General features: G+C 37.9%; 1 protein-coding gene and 1 long non-coding RNA gene across 3 annotated transcripts in view; one reads left to right on the top strand and one right to left on the bottom strand.

Moving 5' to 3' along the window:
* Positions 1-12,206, top strand: part of LOC112553225 (glycine receptor subunit alpha-4-like) — a 29,065-nt gene that overhangs the window by 13,747 nt on the left and 3,112 nt on the right. Inside the window, exon 7 of the mRNA XM_025220314.1 lies at positions 11,801-12,051. Coding sequence (XP_025076099.1) covers positions 11,801-12,051 — 251 coding nt within the window. The remainder of the gene's footprint in view (positions 1-11,800; positions 12,052-12,206) is intronic.
* Positions 2,310-6,743, bottom strand: LOC112553228. 2 transcript variants are annotated; one of them, XR_003096993.1, is made up of 6 exons: positions 6,620-6,743; positions 5,799-5,941; positions 5,192-5,265; positions 4,081-4,212; positions 2,920-3,075; positions 2,310-2,665 (listed from the first exon to the last, which is right to left on the bottom strand). It is a non-coding gene; the product is annotated as an uncharacterized LOC112553228 (long non-coding RNA). The 2 variants fall into 2 exon arrangements; XR_003096992.1 differs by lacking the exon at positions 6,620-6,743 and having other exon boundaries at positions 5,799-6,451.

Here is a 12,206-nt window from a genome sequence, read left to right as displayed (position 1 = left end):
CCAGATAAACCACTTTCCTGAATGATGCTAAAGACTTGGTGCATGCTTACGAGTCATTTTTTCTCCTGCTTCTTTTTGTCTTACTTCCTGCCCAAGTGCCTACAAAACAGTTGATATTGCTGCTTTGAGAATGACCCTGTAACACCTACGCCACAAGCACATTGATTCAGTTCGTTTTTGCAGCTGAGCCGCACGATTCCAATTTACCCTGAGTCTACAATTCCTCTTTCAGCTCTAATCCTGTAAAAGCATTTCTCTTCTTTAAACGTCCGTGGGTCTATATTTCCTTAGCTCTCATTCAGTTGCACTTATAATCCACTCAACCTTTTTTCTTGATTTTATTTCTCTCTTTCTTTATCTTTTACACTCATGAACTGCCGACAAGAATTCTGACAAATGCAGGGTATGTTTTTGCTTTTTGTATTGATTGTTCGTTTGAAGGGGAGATTAGCGGACTCTTTACACTTTTATTTTTAATGGTATCACATTTTTTGTGTAATAAATCTCCTTTTACACGATTTTTTTCATTCACGGATACCACACCTTGGACAATCATTTTATCTATTGAGGAGGCTTGACTGGCAATTCTGCGGTTTTGTTTTTTTTAAATGCTTTGCCTTTCTTCATTTCCTTCCTGTGTGTTCTTATTTGATACTGCTATCCCTTTCGTTATTTACTCAGCTATCATCTAAAGCCTTTTCTTTTTTCTTGTTTTCTCTCACAACGCTACTGTTTTCTTTCGGTTTTTGGGGTTTTTTTGTTGTTTTTTTTTTTTGGTTTTTTTTAAACTATTCCTAGCACATTAAATTGCCTGGATTTCGTAGTCTGTTAACCCTTCTGCTTTTCCGTCAGCTTTCTTTCTCTTTCCCATGTCTTCAAACAGAATGTAGGATTAAAACCCACATTCTCTTTTACGGTTACTAAGAGAAACAGCTTCTTTAAACTCAGACGAGATTTCACCAATAGGTACAAATTAATGAAGATGTTGGAAGTTAAGTCAGAGTTCCACAGACTTCTTATGATATCATACGTTTGTTACGACGCATAAAGATTCATAAATCACGTAAGAAAGCCTGAAATCGCTATGGAAATCTCCCCACGGATACGTGGACCTAAAACATAAACGATTTGGCATTTGGGGTCTGAGAACGTAAAACAGGTTGATAGTCATACCCAGATAGCATTGAAACATTTTATAAATGTTTATAAAAAGTTTACGCATTATGTTTTAATAATGTTTGCACAAAATGTTCATAAAACGTAATTATGCCCATTAAAAATTACGTTCTTAAAAACGTTTAATTAAGAGCTTCCGGAAACGAGTTTTAAACGTTTTATAAACGTATTTTTGTAAATGTTTTAAGCAAAATGTTTCAATGAATGTTTGCAGAAAATGGTTATTTTAAACGTTTAATATGCCCATTAAAAGTTAGGTTTTAAAAACGTTTAATTTTAAACCACACATACTCTCGAAGTTCCACTTCAAACCTGGTCAAGAATGACTACACAGATTTTCATTTCCTTTTCATGAAAACATATTTAATTAATGTCATAGTATAAAACCCAGAAAAACATTTACATCATACAATAACAATTTATGTTACTTGTACAACAAATGGTGACCATTTGTGATAACGATGAATCAATGAATACATAAAAAAGAAAAAAGAAGAAAAAAGTATAGGAATTAATTAAACAGTGATAAATGAAGCAAAGGAATTTTCTTAATGAACAGACTTTTAAATATTTCAATTTCAAATGATTAAAGGAGAGATGTTGGGGCCCGTGCTCCATTGGGAGTCGCAAGGAATAATTAACTAAAATTAAATAGAACTTTAGATTTACTATAAAAAAGAGTGAAATGCAAATGTACATTTGAATGATGCACAAAATACACAAAATATGGTTATATCCATCTGTAGATAACAACATTCAAAATCTCTATCCTTATACAATAGACATATTCCAATTAACCAGGCTTTTTAGTGTTACAAAACTCTGTAAGGCAAAGCTGAACAAGGTTCATGTACTTCTTGTAAAGAGGCTTTAAGAAATTTATTTAGAACATGATCAGTTTGTCCTATGATAACTAAGAATAGGGATATCGTGTTGGTGCTGCACTTCTCCAGGGTTCCCAGGAATCAGGGATGGTGCCAGGTAAGGACCTTTCATGCATTTGTAAGGACCTAAGTGATCGTCATCAATGCTTTTAGGTTTTCTTTATATACGGTCGGAAAAGAGGTATTATTTTATGAATCTTCGGTCTTCTCTATTTTCTGAGATACATGTATTACTATTCTAGTAATAAATAATCAAAGAGTTAATTTTGATGCCTATCTGCCATATTTAAATAACTTAAAAAGTTTTTACCTCAGGTGCCTGGCCTTAATTGAAGATGAGGATAATAACAATGTCACAGTTTTTACTTTCAATTTCTTGGAAGTCTCTTTTTGCCAAATCCCAACGAGGAAACGTAGCTACACAATTCTGCCATAATATTCCAGTAAATTCACAGGGCACAGAAACACAGTTGTCACTTCCTTGAAATATGCTAGCATTTAGTTTCGTTCTCTCCTCTGCTTTCTACCCCGACTCTTTCTGCTGCTGCTTTCTTCGATGATATTATCTGAAGCCTCCATGCACCCATTGTTCTTCTGTACGGCTTCTGAAGATAATAAAAATGGGAAAATTGGGATTTGTAAATTAAAGAAGGTTAATAGGTTTACAGATTAAAAAAAGACTAAAAGAAGTCCTACACCACACTGTGGAGCTAGTGATGAAAAATGTCAATTTATATTATACAAAAATAAGCACTTCTATCAGCACCTCTCCTTTTTGGTTCAAAATATGTATATAAAACAAATCCTCTATCTGTAACTTTATAATAATAATTACTAATATTTATGCATCATCACTTACTGCATATCATGGTCTGCACCTTTGAAAGCCCCTTGAATGCACACTTTTCTCCTCTTTGGCCTTTAGTTATAAAACCTTGTCGGCCAAGATTCGCCGCATGATCCTTTTCAGGCAATCCTTTGCATCCGTACCACCCACACAAGAGAGGCTTCTGATCTGCAAATGCATTAGAAACAGTAAACACATCTGTCAAAAATATTCCACATGTCAGGCAAGACAGGGTGTAGTGAAATATACATGGCATTGATTATTTGTGCTCACAAATCCCCTAGTTAAGTTTAAACCATACACAAAATGCTCAACATTTACACGCCTACAAAACAAAACCGAAAAACCCATAGAACCTTTTTTCTGCCAAGAGTCTGCGATATTTGGTCAAACATTTAGTTATTGTATTAGCAGGGTCAGACCACATGATGTTGCTAGCCTGAGACTTGGATGTTCTCAATGCATTCCTGCCTTAAACGAATACGGAAAATAAATCAGCGGGCACCTCTTTCACAAAAAAGCTGACATCTAATGGTTCATTCTCCAATAGCCATAAAAGTTATGATGCTGAAACCTTTTGAAACTGGATTTACAATCTAACTCTCGTAATGAATCATGTTCCAAAATATATGTGTACGTTAGATTCACAAGAACTGATCCTTCTCAAATGTGTTCCCTACAAAACATAAGGTTTTCAAAAACGTAAAGCTACGCTGTAAAAATTTACATAAACTACTACAAATTATTTCAATAAAGACTTTAACAATGAAATCTGCTTCACATGCAAGTAATTCATGAGTCATCATTAAGGCATCCTTGCAGCTCTAACAGCTCCTGCCAGAGTGCTAGAGCAGGTTTGTATTTGCTTATCAGAGCAGTCAAATGATTCAGCATATCTTTTGCTTCCTGCAGAATCAATTTTAAGTCTGTCCCTTGTTTGAGAATGTGCTGGACTAATGCTGCAACAGCATGAATACAGCACAGTGATTGAAAGTGGACAATTCACTTTTAAATACTATTGGTGAACAAAGCCTATCAATGGTGGTTGTGAAGCAGTAACTCTTGTATAACCAACACTATCTGCAACATCAGATTGTGAAGGGGAATTCACAACGAAATGGAATAGGTAAACCAATAAGAAAAAAAGCCCTAATATAAAATTGTCTACATTACCTGCGTTAGACACTCCCTGGATACTGCCTTCTACTGCTGCAGTTTGAGGTTTGTCTCTTCTTGTTCTCCTTGCAGAGCATCAATGGGGTGCTCTCGTGATGATGCCAATATTCTGGTGGTTAGTGCATTCACCTGTGGGCACAAATGGTTGTTTATCACTTTTGGTTGTAGTGAGTCTGGCAGTGGTGGTGCTGCATGTGCTGACTGAGATCTAAAGTAGTCTTTCTTGTGAGCTGTCTCGGCCTAACATAATTAACAAGCATACCAAATATTAATAAGTGTGCATTTAAATGACAAGTTTTGAAAATTTAAGAATTTCTTATGTCAAAAATTGAAGAATAAAATAATAAATAATTCTTATGCTATACCAATCATAATATCAATATTACCCTCATGAAAAATTGAAATGAACTGCTGAAAGGATGAGCTGGGATTGCCTTGGTTATTGTTAAACGGCAATTCTCATTTCATGGCTCCAGACCACAAAAATTCTAATTACTGGACTCATACAAATGCCCCATTAACAGCACTCAAGCATTTTCGAAAAATTACAATAATGGGAATCTGTGCTGATTTTGTCAGGTGTTCTCCAAACCTATGAATTCCTTGATCTCTGTTATTCTATAATTAAAACAGGAAAAATCTATTGTTTCAAGATTTGCTGTATACTAGCTATTAAATCTGCTTGTCTGACAACCAAATACTCATCTGAAAAGACAATTTCTTTTCAAGCTATAAAATACTTCATGAATAATGAAATGCACTGTTTTACCACACAATACTGTGCAAATTTTACATGAAAAATCAGTCTGTTCACTGAGATCACAGAGCATTTAGATGTCAATTGTCATATGGCTGTATGTTCCAGTCTGTAACCACAATAAACCCAAAGCAAGGTCTATGTGAAGACACTGACAATATCCAAAGCTTTTTAAAAAAAATAAATAGGAACAATACTTTGAAACAGTATCTATAGACTGACCAAAACAATATTAACCAGGCTGATGCAACATCCAATCTATGAATATATATATCTATATGTGACAATGAACAAACAGTATAAAAGTACCCCTAAGAACTCAAAATGCAAACATGCAGAGTCTAGGTATACCTGTCTGGCAGAGTTCCCTCCTTCACATGTTTTGTCACCTTACTTGGTGGCAAGTCTGCTGCCATATTTGTGTGCTGAAAAAAAATAAACCATCATTCAAGAACCCTTCCCAGAAAGGCTAACTTTTTGTCGTGGGAGTGGGTTAAACTTTTCACTTTATTTGTCATATTTAGTCTAGAGATTATGACTGCATATATACTTATGTCCAACTTGTATACTCAAGGAATTATGCTGAATGAAGGAAACACAGCAAGCAATTACTGTTCAGCTGACATGATTAATGTACTGACTGCAATTTACTTCTCTGGTATGCAATGTTATGATGCCATAGAAATAAAATGTTATTAAATAAAACTATCATCAATGAAGGATATTTTAAGAAAATAAAACACAAACAAATAAACATCATAATCAAAAATGATTATACAATAAAAGTGGTACTGTTTCGCACTTTCTGCCATAGATAATGGTACAGCAATGAAAAACAAATGCAAGTAGTACATAACTATAGTAATGGTAGCGGTGTTAACACACACACACATATATACGAAGACATGCATGATTTAATAACAATAATAAATGTAAAATTTGTAAAGCGGATACTCACACTCCATTGTTTGTATCGGATCTGTCTTTTTCTTTCTGTTCCGCCAACTCTGCTTCAACAATTTTATTTACTCCGCTTCGTTCAGTAGTACGACATGATTTGGACATCAGTTGCCTTAACGTCTTAAATTATGTACGAGCGCACTATTCAAAACGAAAACTTTGTTTGACAAATCACACCTAAAAGCATACATTAAGTCTGTGTTGTACTAGAACACGGTATATAATAGTTTTACAACCCAATGTTTTTAGCAAAGCACGCGTGTCGTAAGCAGCAGACAAAATTTCGCGCCGCGTGGAATCATGGGAGTACACGCATTAAGGAGAATAGGAAATATTTAGTTACGTAGCATAGATGTTTTATAAACTGCGAATGATTTTAGAATATCAAACCTAGTGATAAGAAAATATATAACAAAGTATTTAAAATGTTTTTTGTGAGGATTATCAGTATCTACGCCGCAAAGGTACGCAAATAAAATTTTGAGGTGTTTTAAAAAATTTTGTCATCAGCGGGCTTATGACGCGCGCAGTGAAAGACGTTAACTTTTACATGTTTATAAAACATTTATTTAACATTTAGGTTTTAAATGGTTTATTTTCTAACACTTTAAAAATGTTTTAAACATGTTTCATTTTAAAATGTTTTTTGGTAAATTTTTAAAAAATGTTTCTAAAATGTTTCATATAAAACCTAAACCTTATTAAAACCATGTAAACCATTTTTAAACGTTTTTATAATGTTTCCATGCTATCTGGGTATCACGTAATACACATATTTTCAATACATTGTCTTTACTTGTCAGTGACAGTTTTACATACATAATAACAGTTCACTAATTTTGATAGTTTCTTGACATCATTCACCAAGGCTTGGATGTGTACGTTTTGCAACTGGTCGGTAACCCGGCCTCCCCGATATTTTATGTACAACATGAGCGCCAGCACTCAGCCATTTTTTTCTAGGCGCAGACCACTGGCGATGACCACGTGACGGTCGCTCGCGGTTATCGCCCGAGGTTTGAGCAGACGAGCAAAATCGTCTTCGTTTCTCGAAGTTTGCTTTTTCTCCTAGCGATTTTATGTTCGAGGCAGTAATAAGAGTTAGGAACGGAGTATTTCGATCGTCATCTGTGTCACCAATCGGTAAAGTTTTAAAAACTATTTCAGATGACGAGACTTAGCTAACAACAAGATCTAGATATTCATCTCCCAAAATCTGTCGAGTAAGTATTTTGGGGTTTGTTGGGTTTTTGTTTTTTTCTTTTTTTCGCGTGACACGCACCTCGCAACATAATTCTTAACTTTCAATAGCAGTAAAATAAAATCATGCTCCTTTGATGTCAGGGTTCATTAATTTTTATTTATATATTTATTTATTTGGAAGCGTAGAAGGGAGCATAAAGCACCTCAACAATTTAAATTATTTTTCAAGTCACCTGTATGTAAATAAAGGAAACTTACTGATGCATTTCAGTGACACGCAGTCTCAAACTGATACTTTTATTACCCTGTCAACAACTCTGAGCTTAATCTCACGTTTAAATTCCCTTAACCTTTCCGCATAAATATAAACAATTTTAATTTTAAAAAAAATTTCAAAATGACAGTAAATGACAGGACTGTAAGTGTTTAATGGCATCTTCATTCATGCTCATGCACTCGCTGACTTGATTTGTTTCATATTCTTCTTTCGTTTTTCTGAAAGCATTTTTGAGGAGACGTAAACTGAGCTCTTCATTGCGCTGTTGTTGGAGTCGTTTTTGTATCGCACCACAGGCTACAGAGTGCAACGGGCGTTGTCACACGTACGTCTAATCATCACCCACTTAGAAACGCAAAAAAAAAAAAAAACCTGCTACTAGAACACACGTTTCGTTTGTTCGGGTATTTTTAATGTCGAACGCATAGAAGGGTGGAGCTGGCAAAACCTTTAATACTTGTTTAAAAAGCTGGTCGTCACACCAGCCAAGATAACTAAGGGGAGAAAAAAATAAGAAAAGATGGTCGTTATGACAACATGTTAATCCGACAGTCAACGGGGCGTGAAGACATTCTCATGGGGTTTCACACGCCACTGTCGCGGGGAAGTCTTCTGTGCTGTTCTGACCTGGGGGCTGGGAAATGAGATGCGACAGCAGAGAGTTAATACGCCATTAATCGCTTTACGTAACTTGACAATGACAATGACAATGACAATGACAATTCTTTATTAACGAGGGGTAAAATAAGCAACTGAGCGCTTTTTTCCACTTAGCCCTCGCCCTTTTCAGGGTAAAAATTAACAATAGAAATGAATTAATTAAGCATTAAATATAAAAAGATAATAAGCATAAAAATTAACTATAGAAATGAATTAATTAAACATTAAATATAAAAAGATAATAAGCATAGAGAAGGGTGGATATGTACATAGTGATGGTTAAAGAAGAGATTAGCATATATTCACAAGGTCACCTGGAGTTGGTAGGAATTAGAGGGCTTATCTATATATCTTGAACGTATTGAGATAGATGGCGTCGAAAGCAGGCCAGGGAGTGCAATTGTTTGAGATGGAGAGGGAGGCTGTTCCATAGCGCACTCCCTGAAAATTGCAGACTTGATTTGAAGAGGTCTAGTCTTGGAAAGGGAATATTCAGTTTTGGGAAGGTTCTAGAGTTGTTGGAGGAAAATAGGAGAGAGAGTCTTGGCGATAGTTTACCCGTCAGTATTTTATACATGAAAATGCATTTGTTAAATTTGAGTCTATTTTTAAGAGGAAGGACGCCTAGAGAGGTGAAGTCACGTGGGTCTAATTTCGGTTTTAGTAGGACGGCTTTGATTGCTCGCCTCTGAACACTAGCTAGAGGTTTCATGGAGGATCCACTAGCGGAGTCCCAGAGGGTGGAGGCATAGTCAATGACTGACTGGATGTGGGTGATATAGAAGAGTTTTCTTGTGTGAGTGTCAAGGAAATGTTTGATTCTGGACAGCTGGTAGACTTTCCTGGAGATGTTTTTACTTGTGGTGGAAATGTGTTGGGACCACGATAAGTTGTTGTCAATGGTAACACCCATTAGTTTGTGGAACTGTACTTCAGTTATTGACTGAGCGCCGATTTGGATAGTAGGAAATGGGGTGGCTAGGTTTTGTCTTTTCTGTCTGTTTGTTAGAAGCATGACTTCAGTTTTCTGGGGGTTGAGGGGAGTGAGAGGGGAAGCTCGTGTCTCTTTTAGGTGGGTGACCCCAGGACTTCAAAATGCACGCCTCAAAACAACGTGCAGTTGAGACCCCTACCTATTATTCTTTGTCGATGGGGTGGTGGGCGGGGAAGATCGGCATAAAATCACATGTGGCAATCTGAGTGTTGGGTGGGTGCTGCACAGGTGTCTTCTATGTGTAGAGGTAAGAGGTGAGTGGTGGAGCTGGAAGCGTGTGTGTGTGCCTGTGTGCGTGTGTGTGCGTGTGCCCGCGTGTGTGTGAGAAAAGCACTTTTATCTGCCTGACTCTGTAATGTCGAACTGACGAAATCCCGTATCCGATATCCAGAATCAAATTACAGTTATAGGGGTTTTAAGAAGTTCATAGCCTAAACAAGAACAGGGGGAAAAAAAAGTCTCATTCTTTCAGGATTTCGCAGGCGTTCGAAAGAGCTCACGAACAGTCTTTATAATGCTATGTCCTCTAGAACAAGATCTGACTTATCACCATTTGCCAAAGAAACGTGGTTAAAAGACGACATCCACCATCCAAATCGCACCTGGATCGAGTTTCCCACTGCACTGAAATTCGTCTGGCAAGGGCGTCAATCTGAAATCATTGGTCGAATCCAGAGAGGATTCGAATCGTTTATCAAAATTGGCTGAAATAAACTGTCCGAATTGGCTCAATTCATCACTCAAAATTGGTTTAAATCTCATTTGTCGAAATTGGCTCAGATCGTCTGTCAAAACTGACTTACTTTAGCCACAAATGTTTCGTCTAGATGAACAATCTTCTCGGTATGGTAAATGTCTTGTTATTCGATTCACCCCATTAAGTCATTTTCATGTGCAATATTGCCAACTCGAAGAAAGAAAGTGTGGGGGGGTAGGGAGGTGCCTTTTTTTTAAGATCCGACTGTCGCGATACGGCCTCGACATATGAGCTGCGAGGTTTCCCATACTTGAGTCCTGAGTGTCAAATGTGGGCAGTTCGCATCCCACATTAAGACAGAGCGAGCATTTCAGTTTTCCAGCGTTTCTTTTTGTAGATATTTCCTGATCACTGCCTTGATCCCCTTTGCGTGTTTGCACAGACTCAAGCTATGAATGGACCGAAGAGCAGACGGCTTTCCACTTGACGGAAAAAGCGGAAAGCACAAGTGCCTTTGATGTTTACATTGTGCTTTCACCGCACTTACCCAGACAGCAAAGGTGTTTTTGTAGGGAACGCTCGCGTTTCTAGCTACCGCATGGATCATCTGTGTTTAAAGATCTAGTTGGGTGCAGCTCTTCTTCAAATAACCGAGCTGAGCTCGGCACATGATATTATTTTCATCAAAATCTGAGCAAATAACGCCCCTCTTCTCGAGATACAAAAATCCTCATTCACAGAAAGACCCGTCAGACCGCAAATACCAATGCTATGTCTAGTTAACTCATGGTTTCTGCTCTTCCATTGCTTGTACCCTTGATGAAGAAAGTGTATCCAATTACATTTCTGATGTCCGTGTTTTTTCTGTGCATGGTGATGTTTGCAGGCATGCACTTTCAGCGTGGTTCACAAAGGTGGTCTTCTGATAATGGCAGATCCACCCAGTCCATCAATTATGCACACGTCTGCCTTCCCACACCCTTCTCACCCGGATCTGACCAAGATCGTGCTAAGACTTAACGAAATGGTTCTTCAGATGGACTAGACTATTAACTGAAACATTTTTATTGCAAAGTCTTAACGACGTCTTCACCATGGAAATCTCTTACTAATCATCTCATTAGCTTAAAGCGGGAATTAAATCTTCCCCGATCGAAGGCAAGACATTAAAGAATTATACTTTAAAATATTACAAAATCCCCATAGTGTCACTGCAAGTGGAGATTAATTGCTTGACAGCGGTGGGAGGTCATCCATTGTTGTTACTGCTTAGTAAATCGTCAGGTCAAAGTCATCTACCGTGTTATCCAGCACGTTATCTCCAGCGTCTATAACAACTCTGTCCAAAAGGGATTTCAGTGAATTATAGTCATTAGCAAAGTTGCATTAAAAAGTACACCAATAAGGCGAACTTCTATCGGGTGTCTCCAAACAAAATGCGCATATGGATTTTAAAACCAAACGTGATTGCGCAATTATATTGTCTTCGGTGCACTAGCACGCAGGCACATTTCTAAGATGGAGTCAGCTCAAAGCCGACGAAATTGTCTATGATCCGAAAACTTAGTTTTAGTACCACTCTGATACCATTTCAGCACCACTATGATATTACTTCAGTACCACATCGGCACCTATTCCGTACTCTTTTAATACCAACTCAGTACTTCTTCACCATTACTTTAGTACCGCCTGTGATGCCACTTTGCCTACTCTGTAGTAAAATGTCTCTCACTTTCCTTGTTATATTAACATGCATTGTGAATACAGACGATGTTAACGCTAAATTTGTCTGATACAAGACGACACATTCTTAACAGGCCAACATTAAACTTATGTACTCATTGATGAAAATAGCAGAGATGTATTTAGAGTTGCTTTCGGTTGCCAATTCAGCAATTAATAATAATAAGAGTTCGCAGTGTTAGTACTTTCCCTCTAGAGATCTATAGTACTTAATGCCCTAGATAGAAATACTCTCATTGACACCAGGTTATCGTTGACACCAGGTCATCTCACTCGACTCGCTGATTTACATTTCAATGGCAACGAGTTTCTTTTCTATTCTTCTTTCTCCTTTCCTTTCTCTTGTTCGTCCTTCTCTTCTTCCACTCCGTCCTCTTTCTTCGGTTTGATTGGTGAAGGTAACACCTGAAGGTGTACACATTGCAGGTAACTACACGTGCATCAGCGCCGACTTCAAGCTCAAGCGACAGGTGGGCTACTACATTGCTCAGGTGTACGTGCCCTCCGTACTGATCGTCATCCTGTCCTGGGTGTCCTTCTGGATCGACCTGGATGCCACCCCGGCCCGCGTGTCGCTCGGGCTCCTCACCGTCCTCACGCTCACCACGCAGAGCACGGGGGAGAAGGCCTACCTACCCCGGGTGTCCTACCTAAAGGCTCTCGACGTCTGGATGGCGGTGAGTGATGGCAGAATGGCGCTTCTCGGCATTAAAAGGTATCGTCGAGATGACAGAGACAGGTATTAGAGGGAAGTGGGATGGCATGCCAGAGGCACAGTGTAGGCAGGTCTGGTAACGCTGAAGAGAGTCGTGACTACAAAGTTTTCTGACAG

This window comes from Pomacea canaliculata, linkage group LG12, assembly GCF_003073045.1.
Source record: "Pomacea canaliculata isolate SZHN2017 linkage group LG12, ASM307304v1, whole genome shotgun sequence".
Lineage (NCBI taxonomy): Eukaryota > Metazoa > Mollusca > Gastropoda > Architaenioglossa > Ampullariidae > Pomacea > Pomacea canaliculata.
Note: the sequence above shows the minus strand (reverse complement) of the source record. Positions and strands in the feature narration are given on the sequence as shown.